The 20,137-nt window shown below is 51.4% G+C and overlaps 2 protein-coding genes across 2 annotated transcripts; one reads left to right on the top strand and one right to left on the bottom strand.

The window, feature by feature from the left end:
• The first annotated feature begins 3,771 nt into the window (after positions 1 to 3,771).
• Positions 3,772 to 6,736, top strand: SMAC4_02673 (uncharacterized protein). The gene is made up of 3 exons (XM_003352190.2): positions 3,772 to 5,033; positions 5,106 to 5,363; positions 5,425 to 6,736. The coding sequence occupies exons 1-3, from the start codon at positions 4,223 to 4,225 to the stop codon at positions 5,505 to 5,507; spliced, it is 1,152 nt and encodes a 383-aa protein (XP_003352238.1). The 5' UTR covers positions 3,772 to 4,222; the 3' UTR covers positions 5,508 to 6,736.
• An 11,166-nt stretch (positions 6,737 to 17,902) lies between these two features.
• On the bottom strand, positions 17,903 to 19,743 carry SMAC4_02674 (uncharacterized protein). The gene is made up of 3 exons (XM_003352191.2): positions 19,245 to 19,743; positions 18,838 to 18,989; positions 17,903 to 18,788 (listed from the first exon to the last, which is right to left on the bottom strand). The coding sequence occupies exons 1-3, from the start codon at positions 19,294 to 19,296 to the stop codon at positions 18,279 to 18,281; spliced, it is 714 nt and encodes a 237-aa protein (XP_003352239.1). The 5' UTR covers positions 19,297 to 19,743; the 3' UTR covers positions 17,903 to 18,278.
• Positions 19,744 to 20,137: the final 394 nt, after the last annotated feature.

Raw genomic sequence — 20,137 nt, 5'->3', positions numbered from 1 at the left:
GTGGCGGCTGGCACTGAAACATACCCTTTCCCTCTGGTCCCAACTTGCGGCCCCGGGAACCTGTAGCATGACGCTGAACCAAGCATGGCCGACAAGGTACCAAGGGACATGATGAGATTGTCTCAAAAGATTCAAACAGAGGGCGGAGTTTTGTGGGAGCGAACATTGACGAAGCACAAGCCCCCCGCGTACCTGCACACGAGCTCGCGTCACCAGCCCGACCTCACTGGCCGCAGAGCGATAGGCAGGCAGTGGCAGTCATCGCCTGCAAGGCGTTACGCAAGGAAATGCATGGTGCTGGAGGTGTTCGTTCGTTAGTTCACGCTATGCATTGCTAGTGTACCTGGGGATCAGGTCCTCCATACCTGGCTGTACCTCCGTCTGTCCGGGCACAACCTTGAAGCAACGACAATGACGGCGGATAGCGGACAACGGACACCACAACACGGAGCCAGGTCGCCGAACCAAAAACCAATTGGCAGGACGATGGTCATCTACGAACGAACCAAGTCGAGCCAAACGGCTCGAACCGCTCAAGGGTGATCAGTTCGTTTGATCATTACATGGCAATACGCAGCATCGGGAAGCTGGGACGGGATGGCCGGGTAACAAAGGTTTCAGGGAACGGCATGCGAATCACAGAGTACCCTACAGGTACAAGTGAACGTGTAGGTTCCCTGTCTTGCCTGGATCCCTTTTCTTGTCCTGAAGCTTGTCAGTGGCTTGGAATAGCTCGCTGACAGAATGGTTCGTCTGGTTAATTCCCATCAAAGTGACAGCTGCCATGCACCAAATTCCACACCACGACCCTACCTACCTTACATTACATCTTAACTAGCATACTAGGCAGGGACATGTATGGACGGATGCAATTTTCTGGTACTGCAACCACAGCATTGCAGTGGTTGTCCGGGATGTCGATTACTTGGCTCTGTTTATGCTAAGCACAAACTGGGTCAGACAGACAGGACACGACACAGGGCATCCATGGTTCAGATCAGCGATCGACTTCCCCTTCCTGCCCTGTGGCTCTACCTGCTACCGGACTGGTTCCTGCCGTTCGAACAGTATTCCACGCTGTCTCCTTCCGAATCTGGCACTGACACGCAGAGCTTCCCGTTGGGCAGGTGCATTGCAGGCATTAACAGACACTGCGTACTTGCCATGTACCTCAAACGGACCTGCCTAATATCAGTGTCAACTGGACGTGAATTTTTCTTCTCTTCAACTGGCATCAGACAAGCTTCGACCTTTGCTTCTTGGACTCTACTTACACTATTGCACATTATTGTCTTGATTTGATCTGATATCAATGTTTCTTACACCGGGTTAACCGTACACGTACAGTCGTCTATAGGCTGCGTGCTAGGTCTTAGGTGTCATCCCTGATACCAGTTTCTTCATCTCGCGCTAGAGGTACCATACCCGATACGGCTCTCCCTCAGCTCGAATGTCTTCCCCTAGGCTCGCCGGCCTACCCAATCACGTACAACATCCTTACCTCTGGCGGTACACCAAGGCCAGCAATTCATCCCACCGGTTCCACCGGGCCCTTGCACATTCAACATCATCTGTCATTTTATTTTCCAAATCCATACCAAGCCCGGCTTCCACTGCCCTCCGAAGATAGGACACCGCCTGAAGGTGACATTTTTTCGGACGACGTCAACTGTGTGGCAGCCCCCCTTACCTCACCATTTTGACACCCGATACTCAAGGAAATCTCCGAGCCGTCAAGTGTCGTAGAAAAGAAAACGGCAGCCGAGGAGATAAAGGAAAGGAAAAAGAAACGATACCGAGAGCAACGGAAGCGGGTTTCCGCAACCCACCTGCCCTAGGCCCAGATACAGCACAACACCGACAGCATCAATTTTGGATAGAAACTGTCAGCAGTGTTGGTGTTAAACGGAACACACAGTGGCTCTGGTTGACTTTCTCGGTCATCACTTTGACACTTGTGTGTGTGTGAAATAAAAACCAAAATGAGATAGGAGCTGAGAAGAGAATGCGGCAGTCGAGTCACAGTCCAGCATCGAGCTTCTCTCTAAGCAACATTACCACCGGCGTCCTCTTGGTACCAGCGACATCATCCTTTGGCATTACTCCTCGGTTGAGAGATTATCAGTCGGAAGTGTAGATTGGCCTTGCTGGGGTTTTCCTTTTTCCTCTCCGCGTCTTCGCCGTCATCGTCACAAGGCCATCGACGGCGTCGATATCAGGTATCCAAGTGGCCCTGTGTGGTCGAGCATGGGTGGAAATTGAAGGAATCAGCTCGACGGCTAATACCCTCACGACTAATAATACGCGATTACGTTCAGCGGCACCGCTGGGCATCCACAAAGGCCTCGACGCACCCCAGCAAAAGCGGAAGACCCCCAGCACACCCATCGCGACGTCACGTCCCCAGACCAGCAGACCAGGCCCCAGGGCTACGTACCCTTCTCCTCGTAGACGGTCGGAGCTCGTCGAACGCCACGTCCCATCAGCCTGGGTTCAGCCTCCTGTCTTCACAGATCCACAATCACGATTCCCCTGTCGGAGAGTCATCCGGCGCTGGCCGCGAAGGGGTCCTCTTTAAAGCCTCTTTGGGGTTGTTGCAGATCTCCCCGCCCTACCTGAGAAAGCTGGGCCCTACCCAGGCCCTACCTGGGGTTGCAGCCGTCTCCCGACATCACACTACAGTATTTTACCTTACTTCCGTCTACCGACACACTCTCTTTCCCGTATGTCTTAGCCAAGAGCCGAACATCCACCTCTGGCACAGACACCCCCAGGTACGTAGCCCGGCCACCGACCATCAAAGCGCTCGATTGGGGTGGAGCTTTTATCACTTTCCTGCTTCTTATCCTCTTCACTCACTCACCACGACTAATAAGAAATTTCTTTGCCTTGCCTGTAGCCAGTCCGTATATCAATCTCGGCCATCACCCTCAGGACACCGTCAATCTGTCCTCAGTCAACCAACCTCAACTGTTCTGACTTTGGCACAGTTTTCTGTCACCCAGGCGGCAGTCTCAAGAGACATCTTTGTCTCTCAAGAGCCTGCGTTCGAATTTTTTCACCCGACCAGGCCGCAAATCAGCTCCGGCCGTGCCGTGCTTCAACCGTCAAAGCTGTCAAAACAAAGTTGTGCTCGGTCTTTTCGTATCGAGTCCCACTTCCCCAACCTCGCTCAAGCCGTCTCACCGTTGCCGCCGGTGGTTAAGCTACTTAGCGTCTCGTACGAGACTTAGCAAGACCTAACCCACGCTCGGCGCGCTGCCGCAGTCAACGAGAGCCCTGCTTCCGCCGGCTCCTACCATTCTGGGACGGTCGAGAAGCACGTTCTGTCACGGTCCAGGCCCGACCGCTTCACAAACGTCCGTTTGGCCCTTACCACCTGTACCGTAACCGGGCTAACATAGAGGCCAAGGTCTCAGCTCTCAGCGAGGCAGGTGTACGGGATCACCCTGCAGCCCGCCTGCTCTTTTCGACACGGTCTTTGAGAACTGTGGTGCGCCAGGTTGATCGCAGAAAAAGGCGTGGCCAACGCCTTCGACATCAAGGCATCTGGGATCTTCCTAGTTGATCTCTGGCTCAACGGACAAGTCACCCACTTTGCCCACTCTTCTCACCATCACTGTTCACAAGCCTATTCGTCAAGAACTCTTCGTGACCGAATTCGCCATCCCCACTTTCGGAGCGCAGAGTTCACACGCGTTCCTTAGCGCTATCTTGAGTCTTTCCTGCGGGAGGTGCCACTCGCCGAATACCATATTCAACAGCGAAATCCTCTTTTCAAGCCTTTTTTTTTTCGCATCTGCCATTGTCTTTGAGCAAAGGTTACTCGGCCATTCAAAGAACGCAGCGCGATTAAAAGACGCTGCTATCGAGACTGCCCCCACGGCCAACCTCGGGCTGACCTTCCGGTAGCACAAGAAACTCGTGTCAGAGGGTTTTAGATCCTGTTACATCCCCCCGACACCTCCGGAGCCACTTTCTATTGGCCTCCGAGCGATCGCAAAAATTGTTGCGCCTGGTAATTTTCGGTCCGCTTCAACAAGCCAACTCGAAAACCAAGCTTGACCTTTGGCGACGAAGCCCTATCGAAGCTGATTGTTGTGTGGCCGAAGCGCCGACCACCTCGCCTTTTCCTTAGATCGGTCCAGCTCCACTCTCAGCTGGACACCCGGCGAACACTCCGTCCCAAGTGCTAGATCGAACTCCACGAGCTTTCCGCATCATGGAGGACAATAGGGGCCAGAGGAGACAGAATGAACCGCCCATTCACGGCGCGTCCAACCCGCGATACCACCAATCGCTGCATGACTCGACGCAGCAGCGACGGTCTTTTGCTGGCGCGCAGGGGGATAGATACCGGACTACACCTCTCACCTCTTCGCCATCAGGAGCGGCCAGAGGAATGAGTGGTTCGGCTGGCTACAGCGGCTATTACCAAGAGCCCTCCGCGGCGGGATTTCCCACAACCGCTATGCCCCAGGGCGCTATGAGTTATCACCACGGACCGTCGGATTATGGCCAGCCGGATACGCGACAAACTCAGGGTTTCGCCAGCACCTACAACCCAAATGCTTTGATGTACAACGTACCCCAAGGCGCCGGGCCGCAGAGCACCACGGTATACGACACAAGCCAGCAGTTCCCTCAACGGCAACCGGCAACACTGCAAATGATGGCAACTGATGTCACTGCCCCGTATTTTTCGAGCGAGCCAACAAACACGGCGGCAGCAACCGCTTTGCAGGCGCAGACAGGGCCTTCCAACGCCCAGGTGTATGGGCAATCCAACATGCCAAGTTACTCGTCTGGTGGGATGACTGGGATGGGAGGTATGAATGCGCAGGCTTCCTCAACCTCCGACGTCAGGATGGAAGACGATTATCCGGCGGGAGGAACCCTGGATCACGCTTACGCGTCTTATCAAACAGCATTGAAGGAGATATTCCAAAACATACAGAACGGTGTGCTGGCCACGGCCAGTGACTCGCTCATTCGTGTCTCGGACTGGCTCTTGTCGCATGTGGCCGACCTAGGTAAGTCGAGGCGCTTTGAGCGTATCCGGATTCGGGCAATTATTGGCATACTAACATGACAATCATGGATAGGACTCACCTCAGACGATCAGAGTTTACACGGTGATAGAATCAAGCTGTGGAACGACTTCAATTACGCTTGGCTGGGTATTCTTCAGCGCCAGAAGGAAATGACAGAATCTGGCCAGCAGCCACAGCGCTCGCAGAGCGTAATCTCGGCAGAAGGATTGAAAAAGATGGGGAAGGAGCTTGTCAGATTGTGCGACTCGATTGAGCGCCATGGTCTCGTTGACTATCAATATGGCGTCTGGGAGGAACAAATCATTGAAAGTAAGTCACCCACCGGCTGAGACATTGAAAAACTGAACAACCTTGCTAATTTGAGGTATAGTCCTGACGGAGTGCCTAAACATCTACGAACCAACGGAGTCATCCGGGGACGATGCCGCCGCCCCCGACTCACAGCGCCGCTGAAGGAAGTCTTATGACTTTTGATTCACGTTCTGTCCAATCCGGTCATTGGAAGGCGAACATTTTGACTCGTCATGGTTCTTTCTTTTTGGAAAGCATTGCTATCTCTTCTGGATATCAGGCGTCACCAATTGTAATGCTGTGTCGGGCTTTCCTTTTTCAAGTGTCTCGTGCTCCAGCGCAAGGAGTTGGGAATTGCTTTTGGTCCCAAGACTCGGAGTTGGGTGGATGTTGTGTGTATAATTGGTGTGGCTTACGTATCAAGGCATGTTTCTCCCCAACTCGGACCGGCGTTCAAAAGAAAAAATATGGGATAGGGTGGTTTCTTGCTTTTGCACTAGATCATTGGAGGTTTTACGGGTTGGGTGATGTGGGCGCATACTACGGTTCCCGCAAGGCGGACCGTGGAGGATCCCTGGGGAAATTATGTCTTATCTTGACTTCTCTTTTCCAGATGGCGATAGACTGACCCATGATTTTCCAGCTCCGCGCTGAGGTTGGATGTACCTGATGTATGATTGGAATAGTTTGGGCAAGAAGGGACGGGGAACCATGTGTGATGGCCTACGACGAATGACGGGGAAGGCTTACATGGTTGAAGGCATGTCTCATCCAGAGAAACCAAAGGGTATGGTCCTTGACACATTCCTCCCATCGGTAGGGTGGATGGATGACAGGAGACACGGCGGTTGAGTGGATGGAGTTATTGGGGAACGCATCACGGGGTTGGGACAAATATGGGAAAGGGCGAGATTAGCTGGACACCGAGTTTCGGGGATCAGGACAACAAGAACACCAACACATACAGCTAGCTCGCCTGGGTTCAACCCCAATTCCCGTTCAGCATCAACGCCGGTCTGCTCTGACATGGCATTCCTCCGAGTAGCTTGTACATAGCTCGAATTTGCGGGCTTGGCGCTATGAGGCGAGATCCCCCGTCGATGATTTATGTATATAAATGCAATGGAGTGTACATTATTTGTTTAATGTTGCATGGGATTAAGACTGGAGTTGGGATTCAACAAGACCCTGCGGCTGATTGGCATCATTTCCCTCTGCAATCACCGATTCACCAACCACAGGGCATTTCTTTTCAAGCTCAAAATTGGCTATACAGCGTTTGTGCCTTGTCTTTCAGCTAGCCAGAGAAGGGCATCTCCCGGTCCCCTCGTGAGTCCGGTGGGAACTCCGCGGGACGGAGAAAGCTTCATTCACGATCGATCAGCACGAGAAAATTTTAGTTCTTACACCCCCCCTGATGCCACGCTCCAATGATGGGGCAGCATGGGTTCAGGGGCTGTGGGTGGGCGGACAAGGGCCTTTAGCTGACCCGGTCTGTTGGGTCGCTGTTAAAAATTCGTCTTTGGTGTAGTGTAGCTGAAGACGGTGTGCACAAGGATAGAACATGTACATTGTTGGCGAACTTGGCACTTGGTGTTTTCACCCTTTCTCGTCAAATTTGCCAGCTCGAAGGTGGTAAACTCACTGCCCGCTGCGAGATAAAAAGAGAGTGGACATGGCGATTAGCACAGTGTAATAAACCCTAGATATTGTATGAGATTTTGCGTTAATTACGGTCCCGTCATTACGTAACAATCCTGGCTCTTAACATGGCAAGTGCTTTGTTGACATCTCCTGCGGAGTCGGTGCGGTGTGGTGTATTCGTTATGGGTGTCATTGCCCGTGGACCGTCTTGCTCCTGCCAAACCTGATGCCGGTGATAGCGGCGTCGGCATTTTCAAGGTACGTTAGCAGCCTCAACACTCCCCTATAAAGAAGCGCTAAAAACAGTTGATTGACTCAGGTTGCAGACCGCAAATCTTCCATGTACAGCTACATGGACGACACAGTTGGCTTGCCACGCGCCCGGGGCCCTAGTCCAGACTAGGTATCCGTCCACTATTTCTGCAAGACATCGCATTCACATGACGCATCACGCTAGAACCCCCCTCCTCTCCGCCCATCCTCTTCCCGACAGGCGGGCGGTCGCATTGGGCATGTCGATGTGCACCAGATAGCCGACGTAACACGATTACACGATCCCCCCCCCCCCCCCCAAAACCTCTCGACCAGCTCCTCGGTTTTCCCACGCAACTGTATCCCTTGAACAATATCACCAGCGCTACAAAAACACCGCTACGAACCATACAATACTCCCCGATGGAAGAAGCATACATACCGGTCATAGTCCTCGATCCCCTCCAACACTCGTTCCGTTACCCAAAGACCGAAACAGAAAGCAGAGTGACTGGAGGACCGGGAGGAAGAGGAAGAGGAGCAGCGCGGTGGCCACAGCAACAACAACGGGCAATGACGACGAAGCTGTGTGCTACCACGAACGGATGGCTGCAGAAAGTAGTTCGGCCCAACCACCCCTACCTACCCAACAGGAGGTTGAATGCCATCACAGAAAACCACCACAGAAAACTACCACACTCCTAATGATGCGGTCGACGGTGGGCAGTACAGGGCGTGTGCAGCTACGGGGTCGCTGGTACACGTATTTTACCAGAACGGAGCCTAGGGGAGCTCGTTTCGTTGGTTGGAATGGGAACTTGGTTCTCAAACCCTGGATCGCTGGATCTTGAGGCGCTACCACGATGGGACCAGACCGGGGGGAAAGATACACGATGCCCAGGGTTACACGTAATTCACCAGTTCGATGGGGCCCCATCGTGATGCTGCAAGGCTGCTCTGCGTACCCACAGAAGGACAACAAAAGGAAGCAAAAGGGCCGGCCGAGATCTCCTATGATCTCCAGCTACCTACTAGCCCGGGCCCCTCTGGCAGATGAAGCGGCTGTTGACACGCACGCCGTCACAGGCTGAAGCGAGATTGGGTCGCATGTACACGTATGGTGCCTACACACACGCCTGGCAAGCCGTCCCTAGGCGGTCTGTCACGGTACATATGCCATCTCTTCCTCGATGTACCGTATTCAGGTGGAGATGGCTGACGCCGCGCAGCAGAGAAAACGGAGCTTCCCAAGTTGAAGGGTCTCATGGAGAATGTCTCCATCCCCCCGGACCGGAGAGGGATCCGTAGGTTGGCCGTCTCGCAGCAATGGGGGACCGCACCCTTGGAAACCTATTTGCCATCCAGGGAGGATAATAGGTGCATCTCCAATCACGATGGATAAAAGAAGCGAGACAGAAAGAAAGCCCTTGCTACCTCTTGGTCCATTTTTGGCACTTCTATACTCACCTCCTGGACCACGGCACTGGAGCACGGTGACAGCCATGTTTAACGCCCTGGGCGTTCTCAAATCGGCGACTCCTACGGTTATATCGGCGACGTATCGCAGCCACCTCGCTCCTGGGGACCCTTTTTTACGGCCGCCTCGGATCTTGAACCGTCACCGAATGACACTCACAACAGCCACCTTGGGAAATTCCAATGGATGAGGGCGGACGCATTTTGACCTATTTCCGGCAACCGGACTTTGACCTGGGACGGCCTTTCACAAATGGCGTGGCCGGCAGGAACCCCAAAATGGGCCCCCGGTCAATCTGATGACCTGGCGTTGGATGAGCCCTTTACCAGGCGGCGTTGAGGCCAAGGATGGAGACAACCAACCAATCAAGCCTCGAGCTCACAACCACGAAGAGGTTGCATAGAAGGAGCCCGAGAAAAGAAAAGAAGGTGCGATAACACGTTGCAGAGTAATCTCACAGAGCAGAGAAATTCCACTACGATGTATGCGCGATATCCGGGGACCTGGACCGGAAGCCGTTCCCCTGCGTCGCAACAGCACCGTAGAACGCCGGACGGGCTCTCGCATTGTTCACTGCATGGCACAAAATACCACACTCGCGTTCTCACTCAATCACGCGCGGAATTTCGTGATCCCACAGTCCGCCTCCTCTTCCCACCCTAACTGGATGCCCATCGGAGGGCCGCTTCCGCTGCAAGAAGCACCTCGTGATCTACGCCGACATCATTCGGTCTTTCCATGATAACATTTGAACGCCCTTGATCACATCAGGCGCTGAAAATCAATGGCCGACACGGAACCTGGCCGCGAGAGAGTGAATCGTCAATCAACCGCTGTCATTAATCAGAAAGAAGGCAGCTCGAACTTTCCTCATTTCCCGCTGCAATCATGACACAACACCACAACGCAGCCACACAAACTAGGTAGGCAGGCACGATCGCGAGCACTTCAGGCAGACTCCCGTCGCCGTCAACGGTGCCTTCGGACAAGCATCGGCGATGGCTTCTTGAATAGGAAGGCACAAGCAACAATACCACCGTCCTGATCTTTGCTCTTGCTGCCTTCCGCTCTTCTCATTGTTCGTCGCTCTTTCCGATACTACATCTCTGAGGGGTAGAGTCGGCCGGCAATGCCAATCTCGGAAGGCAATTTGCTGCTCCCGCTTGGAGCATGGAAAATATCCTTTCTCTAGCACCAAACCTTCACGGACCATCAAGAGCACCTCAGCACTCTGCACTCAAGCTTGGTTGGCTTCATTTGACGTCGGATTTCGGGCGACAGAACAGCAATTCGAGGCTTCAAATCGCTCAGACCGCACGCTTCAGCTACAGTGCCTGCCTCAAAACATCTGCTTTCCACCGGTTAGCTGAGTTTCCGCTCCATCGCCGACTCTCGTGAGGCTGACAGGCAGCTTCTAGACTTCTAGGCTCCCACGCTCGGCGCTGTCACTTGAACGCCGAACTGCACCTATTGAACGCCGGGCTAGCTCGGACTATCCAAGACAAGTTCCAGACCACGGCGAGCCTAACGATTCTCATTGGCAATTTCCATCATTCACTGATACTCGCAGTCGACTGAATCACAGCCGTGCTGATCAAACACCTAACCCTTCTGGACAAAACAAGCGCGGGTGGCTGACGGATGAACTGCGTAGATCTGCGATCCAATCCCCGGATCCGGCAGTCGGCCCGTGGTCCCAAGATTCCGCCAACCGGTTCATCAAGACTGCATACACCCGCCGGCCTGGCCTGGACTTTACCCGCAGGCAGTCAGTACTTGCACAAGATGAACACGAGTGCTTGGACGCGGAGAGAATGTGCGCTTCTTGGCGATTCTACAGTGACTACGACGGCAAAGGCAACTTGTACAGGTACATATACACAAGTCGAGTGATGCTAAACATTGGAGCTGAAAATGAATTGCTTCTGTTCTCAAGCTGAGACAGAAAAAGCAACGCAAAGTGAGGCTCTCCTAGGGGTTATCATATTCATTCAACTGCATGATTCTCCCTGGCACAAACGTATCCCTCGGCTACTCCCACATGCCGGTTTAATGGTTCAGGTTCCTGGCTGTGCTTTTCACATCCGCTGAGGTGGTGAGTGGTTGAGAGGCATTCTTGGCAAGCGGACTTATCGCACTTTACTATTCCATTCAGAGGCATCCAGTTCATTGACTTCCCGATGTCCAATGATATCGGGTTACCTCATTCAGTTTCATATTTCCCATCTCAGCTTGTATCAACCCCTACCCTTGACTGTCACCCTCCTTTACGGTATGCTAATGCATGAGCATCGGTCACCAAGATCGTGTTTGCCCAGGATCTGGCTTGTGAGAGAGTGACACTATTGACCTGGAAGTACGTTACCTTCTACGAGCGGAAGGTCTATCGCTCGGTTCGGGGATGTATCGCCGAAGATACATTGAGACGTATTCCAGTGTCGAGGGTTCCCAAGGAACTAAGCACCAATAGCACCTCATGCAAGTGATGGAACACCTCGACCTACGTCAATATTCGGTCCGTATCATCCCAGTGGATGATTGTTTCAAAATGATCATCAGCCGAAAAGCCGCAACCGCTGCGCTGGGACAAGCAGATTAACCTATCAAAGCTCATCACCAGCATCCAAAACATCTTTCCGCAGTTCCGGGGGCCGAGATAAGAGACCGAAAAGCTTGAAAAAGAATGCAGAGGCTGGCTGGGCGAACTGAGATGTCTATCAAAATTCGTGTAAGTGATCAAGATCCTTTCGTCCAGTCACTTTGTCCAATACTTTGCAATACGGGGGCCCAACAGCCCGGTAACATTGGTTGCATCCCGTCTTTTGTTCAACCACGCACCTTCTCAATAAGGCTACCGTGACATCCCATCCCGTCTCTGACTCGTCCGTGCTCATTGTTGGTCGGGCACGGGTGGGGGGTGACTTTAAGGGAGAAGGACGAGACAAGAAAAAGAAACGCGAGAAGTCGACTAAGCGGCACGGCACAACCTTGGCAGCGCGGAGATCATGTACGTACCTGGCAATGTACCCGTCTGGTACCTTTGTGACCCTCCGTTTGTCTCATCATTACATATATACATCGTTACCTTACTTACCACAACCCCTCCGTTACCTAGTGTAGTCCCCGAAGCAATTCCATATCCAAGGCCACGGATCCGACTATCGAAAGGCTAAGGTACCTAGTGTTCGTGACAAAAAGTGACCGATCACCTTCTCCGATGAACTACTATCCACAATCTTCTCTCACCCTTTTTCTTGGTTTGATCGCCATTTCGTCAAATCTCATTCATTCTCAAGGTTCTCATGCTTGTCAGAACGCACGCGTATCTCCACCCCATCCTATCATTCCCATCTTCGCTCGCCATCCCACTCGCGTGCCGCTGTCAGTCTGTCAGTCTATCAGTCTGTCACATTTATATCCACTCAAAAGTCAAAGTGAAAGAGACAACTGAGACATTTTTTGTCCTTTTTTTTCAAGTAAAAAAAATCGCAAAAGCATGTATGTATGTGCATGGGAAAGTGGAAACACAACCGCACCGCTTTGCTGCCCACGCGCCTGTGCCGCCCACTAGCCTACACTACCTGCCAACTTCAAACCCGCCGACATGGTCCCGGGCTCCTGCCAAGATATATGATCGGCGAACTGCAAGGTGCGTGGACTGTGGTCAGGGTGGTCAGGGTTGTGAAGATGTCACACTGATACGGTCATACTACCATACTACCTAGGTAAGTGTAGAGGAGAGGGGACAGGGGATGGATGGGAAGGTGAGAGGTGAGAGGTGAGAGACTGAGAGGAGGGTGTGAGGTGAGAGGAGACCGGTCAGACTTAGGCTGGGAAGACTGGCAAGAATGGGCAACTGTAACCCCAACTGTAACCGTAACGAAACCCATGACTGTTCTGCCTCTGTTAATCGTAGCCAGCGGGCCAGAAATAATCTGAAAATTGAATAGACTAGACTGGTGTAGACTAGGTGTCAAGAGTCAGGCCGTGGCCGTGATCTCCGCATGTATGTATTCAAGTCTGTGCATGAGTAGCCAGCCAGCTGAGTGGACATGGAATGGAATCTTTGAGAAGAGCATACCTAGCGTTGTGTAGTGTATTGAGCCTTTATGATGAAACGTCGGGCGGGGGGTGTGTAGAGGTACGTAACAGTAGACTAGTATTCGGCTCACTCGCAACTCGCAAGTCATTGCCTGTGTGGGGGGTTTGGAGCTTCCCTAGGTACTCACACGACAGAGCGAAATTTAATAATATATAAATATAAATAACCAAATTATCGGTATAAGAAGAATAAGAATTCAAGCCGAGGCACGTACGTCCGATAAAGCGAGAGAGCATATGAGCATGTTTGTTGAATAGATGTAGGTAGGTAGATGTAGGTATAGGTATGCTGAGTGTTGAATTGAGTGTTGAGTTGAGTCGAGTTAATGGTAAGCAAGCAGGCAAGTAGAGATACCTACCATTACCAAAGCTCGACGTGATGTAGTGTAGATTCTTACTTCTTACTTCTTACTTCTTGGCCGGCCGGTTTGTGCATGTCGTTGAGTCAATCCGGTTTCAAGGAAGAGGATTATGGGGCAAGGAGATATAAGTTGGTTGGTTGAGTTGGTATTGGAATGGAATGTGAAGTGGGAAATAGGTAAACTTCACTGATTAGGTATGATTGACTAGAGGTAGGTATCAAAAGTACTAGTTATCAATCCATCAAACTTCCTTGTCGACGTGTACCTGAAAGCGACAATGATGACGTCTGTGATGAGTAATGAATTGCTACCGGCTGGGTGACTGACTGGACTTGCCGATGGCTGAGTGACTGACTGCCCAGCTGACTGGCTGGCTGGACGGCATTATACAAAATATTCATCAGCTAGGTAGTTAAGGGGGAGGCGAGTTCTGAATACAGTAGGTACGAAGGGCAGACGGACAGCCTCCCAGCTACAACGTTCTTATGGAGCTCGCTGTACTCAAACATGAGTGTCAGCTAAAATGCTGGATACATTGGACGGATGGTGTCTCCTGGTCAGTTGATGTGAGTACCAAGCCTGCTGGGTTTTTGATACAAGGTCTTATGGTCTCTCGCTTGTGTATAGGATACTATACCTACCTATATGCTTGTGGTCATGAGGTTATCTACCTAAGGCAACTTGAGGAATATTTGCCAGGTGTCAATCAACCTTGATTTGATTCTTTCGGTGTTGTTTGTATCTGCTGGGTGAAGTTATAAATGTGGCATTACTATATCCGCTCATAGAACCATCAAGGAATTATTGTTGACACATGATTTTTGTAAGATATCTTTGAACCTTTCGATATTCAAGTATTATTTAGTTCTTTAGCAGGTCCCCAGCATGTACCTATCGCTGAGTGGCTTGGCTAAACATGTCCAAGGTTGACAAGCAGACAGTACCGACTCCTGTTCTTCCATAAAGAGGAAGGAGTTAATGGATGACTTCATGATGTTATGATAACTTGGCACTCGAGGAACGTGACTACTGGGCCAAGGACTGTAGATGGTGAGTAAGAATTACATAGTCTAGAGATAGAAAACAATAGGTAGTTAAGTCGTGCAGAGAAAAAGGTCTAGGGTCGAAAGCTATAACACAGTACAGAAAAGTAGCACCGGTTTTGTAGTGTTCACATGGTGTCTGACATTAGTAGCTTCGCGTGTGAAGGGACGACAAACAACATCCTGGATGTTACTTCTTTTGAACTTACTCTGCAAAGAATCATAGTCCGGTGGTTTCTTTTCCGTATGCTTATTTTGCGCTACACCTTGGTCGGTTCTGTGGTGATATACCTACAGTACCCCTGATGAGGATAAAGAAGCTTGGAGCATGGAGGCTAAAGTATTGATCTGAAAAGAAAAAGTAAGAGGTTCAGCAGACATTCACTTGCTTGTGACTCCCAGAGTACTTACTACGTACCTATTACCTACTTTGTTTGAGACGAAAGAAAGAAGTCTAGTGACAAAACAGAAAGAGGTAGGTAGCGAAGAAGACCAAAAAAAGTCCCGAGTCCTTCAGGGAAACTTGTACAGATCAAATCCTCATCCATCGCTTTTACCAGTGAGCTAGTCTAGAGCTGCATTCTATAGCAGGGAAAATATGAGCCATTGGGAAGAGAGGCTTTGAGCCCTGACCAGTATGTCCGCGGGGACAGGTAGCTCCTTCCAGCGGACAGGATCTCTCTCTACAATAGGTGTACTCGGACTATATAATGGAAGCTTCCAGTACAAAACTTTCCAAACAATTCTAGTAGCAGAGGCGGTCTGGCGTGGGTATTTTTGTAGGTCGCAGCTGGTCTGGGATTCAATTCGAGGCTTGGGCGGCTGAGCGTTTTGCGTCTAGGGTGGGATTTATTTCCCTTCAGTCGCCCCTTCCATTGAAATACATACCTTCCGCCCATCAGACGATAGAAGTGGAAAGGGCACTCGGGTGGTCGAACATTCTTCTAGTGCAGCCGGCTACAGACATGTTCGTCATGACCTTGAAAGGTACAACCAGACTACCTATCTATATGTTCGGTATCTGACATTTCATTTCTGACTTCGTCAACTCCGTCATCACCGAGCCCTCGGATCTTGGGAATAGAACCGTCCAAACAGTGAGATTTGCGAGAGTGACAATATACCTTCGCTGTTAGAGTTGCGCGCGATAGCTCAGTATCACAAGTGGCATACGTCTGCAGATGGACTCCGTCGCCCGGTTGATGAAAGCTCTGCAACATTGCCTACCACAGTACCTTGGGTGCGTTTCAATGCTGGGGGTCTGGCTTACGCCTTATAGGCCTGCCACTACTATGTAACACGAAGAGCTTGCCTTTACACTTCGGTGAAGCCAGTTTCGCGGATTTCTACGATGGGTTGAAGCACTCACAAGGTTTATCTGCAACGAAATGAATGTCTTTCTTCTTCACCAATTATCCTCTTTCCATTGTTCTACTTGCCATAGCCAAAGTTGCAGCCCGTAAACACCATGTCGACAAAGATCGAGCCATACGATATCTAAACGCCAGTTACTTCATCCACATGCTGAACAGGACAGTGGACACTCGCATCCCATACTTGAACCTTTCTCGTCAAGGTTTCGATACAGCACTATCTCAGTCCGCTAGGGCCCGTAGTACATACACTCCATCGCCATATGCTCAACAGCTTCCTCCTATTCTGGTCCCTGGTCACCTCATCCCGCAACTTGTGCGTAAAATTAAATCGACTCTGGAAATACGGTACCACTATACATACACTCGGGCCGAGCTGGCAAACTGCGTTTCATTACAAATCCCAACCCCAGTTCTACATGTTCCATCAATGCCACTGGTCTGGTCTTCTTCTTCTCCAGTCTTTGGTACCTTGTGACACTCCGTGAAAATTCAGTGTCCGACACCGGTACTCGGTAGAGGTAGGTAGACAGACACACTGCGGATAAAGGACCTACCTGCCTACCTACCCGGCCAGAACTTACCAGGAAGGACCACTGTTGGTGACTGTGACTCACTTCCGTTGGTATCCATCATCTAGTGTAGTCCTGCAATTTCCATGCCAGAGGAGGGAAGTGTCCCTAGACAGACTGACGACCTCACTCACCCTTTTCTCCCAGCCTTCGCTTCACGCCTCTGCAGCCTCTACCCCTCCCCCTTGCCGTCCTTCACTCGCTTCGCTTCTTCGTGTCTTCGTGCCATGTGTCAAACCGCGAGTATCCCTGATTGGGCAAAGCCTCCGAGATCTCTCCCACCTACACGGCAGACAGACCTCGTAGGTATCGATACTTGTCACTTCTCTCCGTTTTCAACGAAACTGTACCGGTACTTCGCCTATACCATATTACCCATCGTTGCTTGTGACTTGTCACATCCTCCCTCCCTCCCCACCCGTTTGCCGTCCCATCTACTGTGTACACACTCCACATTCCATCTCGTTCCCATCCCCATCCCCATCCCCATCCCCATCCCTGGTACTACAAGTCTGTCTGACTGTTTGTATCGGTACTTGACGGTTATAATTCTTCTTCTCGAAGTGCGGACCACCCGAGCCCACTAGTTAGCCCTCCTCCATCCATCCATGTCCCCAATCGTTGTGTGCTTCCGACCTACTGCGCAGTACATAGCCATGGAGAGTGGATAGTGGATAGGTATGGTAGTGAAACAGGGAAGTGAGTTCCCAACAGAACGGTACTTGTGTTACCCTACGGTCTGTATGTCTGTCAGTCAAGCACACGGTTGCGGACTCTCCATGTCTCTGACCGACCTGCTTCCAACCTGCTTCAAAGAAAGCAAACTCAGACTCGGACTTGGACCGGACCGGACTCGGATCGGAGAGGGGGTGGTGGATGTGGATTTACTCTATCCTACCCTACCATTCATGCCTGTTCGTTCGTTCGTGACCCTGCCCGACAAAGCATGGGCGTGTATCGATCGATCGAGGTTCTTCGAATGAGTGGGTGGGTGGATGGGACAGAACAAAGAGCGCAAGTTGATTGATACCCTGACTGATGAAAGTCTCCGATACTATACCGTACCATCACCCACATACCATGAACCCGAGGGCCGGGGTTCAAGAGTGTGAAGGACGACCGACGACTAGTGTAAGTACGATCCTTGTGGACAGCGGACGTACTGCATCACCGCATCGTCGTCGGCATTGACGCCGCACAGTCAAACAGGCAGTGGATGGAGGCATCTCCGTCCATCCACCATCCTCCCATGTCCCATGCGCGATATACACTACGGACCCAACCAAGTACCGACCGCGCAAAATAACCAACCCCCTTGTCCCTTTCGAATTTTTTTGCCACTCCAACCGACCAACCGACCAACCGAAGTCCGTAGACGGGTACCGGACCAGACCAGGGACCTGGGGGGCTGACTGAAGGTTCCAGGATCGATCGGACATACCAAGGGTGTATTTTGGTATTGTAGTGTAGTGTAGTGTAGAAGCGAAAGGGGAGTGAGTATCTGATAAACCTGAATGGTAGGATCGATCGTTGGTGTGATGGCTGTCGGTTAAGATCCTGTCTAGATCGCTACTGCTATCCATCTAAAGAGTGAGTGGTAAGTAGACTTCATTCACTGATACTGGTCACGCTCACTTACAGACTCGATCGATCGGATCCCACTCACTCAAAGTTAGCTCATAGCGTAGTTGCCGAGGATCGGATGGGAGATGGGATACTCTCTGGGGGAGTCAAAATTGCGCCTTTTTATTAGAGATAAATCCTGTGTGTTATGTCCGATTCGTTCATTTCTTCGTCAAATCCCCCCAGCGCCTCAGTTGACATAAAAGGGGCACGGGGACTTGTATCTCTTCTTTCTCCTTATCTCCTCTTTTCCTCAACATCGTTCTTCGTTCCAGGTAATCCCACCGGTTGGTTTACCTGCTAGTCACCGTTGCTTTATCACACGCCAAGAGATCAATCAAATACGCGGGAAGGGGCAAAAAACATCGAGCACAAAAACTTGAAAGGTATCAAGGTAACAAAACAGCTTTTCGCTTTCGGGGGGCTTCTGAAGCCAAACCGAGACAGGGAAATACTCTAGAATTGATCTGTGGAAAGCGTTGGCTGTTAGCTTTTGGTCTTCCGGATATCAATAGCAAGGGGCCCAACAGAGGCAAGCTTGACCATCAGCCAGTCGGGGGGAAACAAGTCAAGGAGCAGAAACTCACCCAAAGTCATGCTCATGCTGACATCCGTGTTCTCCACCATCTTAGTGAACTCCTCAAAGCTGATCTTGCCGTCCTTGTCGAGATCCGCCTCCATGATGGTCTTGTCGACAATCTGCTGCAGCTGCTGGTCCTTGAGATTGCTGCCCACCATCATCTTCAGCACGATAAAGAGCTCGCCGTTGCTGATGTAGCCGTCACGGTCAATGTCGTACACCTTGAAGGCGAACCGCAGCTTCTGCTCCTTGTTGCCTTTGCTCGAGAAGGCGCTCAGACCAGATACGAATTCTTGAAAGTCAACGTCACCGCCACCGTCTTCGTCGAAGATGGCAATCATTCTGGTGGCCAGAGGGTTCGTCGATATTTGCGGTAGGCTCAAGAACTCTTCGCGCTCAATGGTACCCGAGTTATCCTATTAGACCAAATCCCCGCCGGTTAGCCAAGTTATTCCAACAACCAACACCATGATCTTGACCGCTCCAATTTGTATTCGCTGACTTGCGCCAACGGTTTCTGTGTATATAAGGTAGAAGGACGGAAATGGTTGGTGTAGAACATGCCTTGTCCAACTTCATAAACCTCTTGCGCAAGCGGTCAACCTCTTCCCTGTCGACTGTAGGAAAAAGAAGGTGTGTTAGTAAAGTGATCTTGAACTAGGGCTCAGAAGACAGGCAAAAAGTGCTGATAGAAGGAAAGGAAAGTCGCATATGATGCGCAAATCCTCCATCTCCGCGAAGCTTATCGTAGCGTGAGAGAAGCAATAGCGATAGTAGTGCGTCGTCACCGATGGGAGACCAAGTTCGGGATATCGCGAGGAAAGTGTATATAGCTTCAGACATCATCAAGATGTCGCTGAGCAAAAACGTACAGTTGGATCCCTGGACAATGTTGTCCAGGACGGAGCTGGTGGTGTTGCCCATGGTTGCTGCTTGTGTTGTTGTGTATGCTGGATTCTTTCGGCCGGCGAATATGTGGTATTATTCGATCTAGACGTTGGATGCACGGGGATCGTACAATTTGCGGATGGGTCGTCGTCGACAAGTGTGCTCGTTTTGTTCTGTTTCCTTTCCACCGCTGGCTGTTGTCCCTCCTGATGATAGCAATGTGCGCGTGTGCCCAACGATGTGATGCGATACGATGCGATGCGATGCGATGCTCAAGGCGGTAGATGGCGAATGCGAATGGGTCGTATCGCTAGTCGCTCTTTTGGCAAGTAATTCGGGCGCTGGGTATTGGGTCAACACTTGAGCAGTGAAGGAAATGTTTGAGGGAGGAGGTATTCACCCGTTGGAGGAATTAGGGGTTCGAACTCCGGGTCGATAAGGGTCTGGACAAGGCAGGAATAAGGCTGAGATGGGATGGCAGTGGTGGTGGTTGACAAATGGTCAAGGTCCAGGTAGCTCGGGCTGTCACTAGTGTAGTGTAGCTGCAGTGCACCCATTCACACTCTCCTGGGCACGCTGGGCTGACACCAGTAGAGCAGCCCGCACTCCTCCCACTCGCAGGCGTTTTGGCAGGCGGCCACCTGCACTGGTCTAACTGGATTGTCCCGCAGCCAGGTCCCTCTTTCGGTTTTGGCGGTCATAGACTGGAACTGGAGGCAAAAAGAGAGGCGGGCCGCGGCCTTTGGCTCGGCTGGGCAGGCGGACAGTGGGGGCAGGCACGAGGGACCGATGCGGTGGATGGTGGGGTAAAAAGTGGGGTGCACGGGCCACCTGTCTCCTCTCTTCGCATCAGCCCATTGATTGATTCATTTCAACA

The sequence above is a fragment of the Sordaria macrospora genome, chromosome 2 (genome assembly GCF_033870435.1).
Source record: "Sordaria macrospora chromosome 2, complete sequence".
Classification (NCBI taxonomy): domain Eukaryota; kingdom Fungi; phylum Ascomycota; class Sordariomycetes; order Sordariales; family Sordariaceae; genus Sordaria; species Sordaria macrospora.
This window is presented reverse-complemented; position numbering and strand designations above follow the sequence as displayed.

Coding starts and splice junctions, on each gene's coding strand:
- SMAC4_02673 (XM_003352190.2), top strand. CDS start 4,223: ATGGAGGACAATAGGGGCCAGAGGAGACAGAATGAACCGCCCATTCAC. Junction 5,034..5,105: donor GTCGCATGTGGCCGACCTAG/GTAAGTCGAGGC, acceptor AATCATGGATAG/GACTCACCTCAGACGATCAG. Junction 5,364..5,424: donor GGAGGAACAAATCATTGAAA/GTAAGTCACCCA, acceptor TTTGAGGTATAG/TCCTGACGGAGTGCCTAAAC.
- SMAC4_02674 (XM_003352191.2), bottom strand. CDS start 19,296: ATGGGCAACACCACCAGCTCCGTCCTGGACAACATTGTCCAGGGATCC. Junction 18,990..19,244: donor CATTGTCCAGGGATCCAACT/GTACGTTTTTGC, acceptor TTTTTCCTACAG/TCGACAGGGAAGAGGTTGAC. Junction 18,789..18,837: donor GGAGCGGTCAAGATCATGGT/GTTGGTTGTTGG, acceptor TTGGTCTAATAG/GATAACTCGGGTACCATTGA.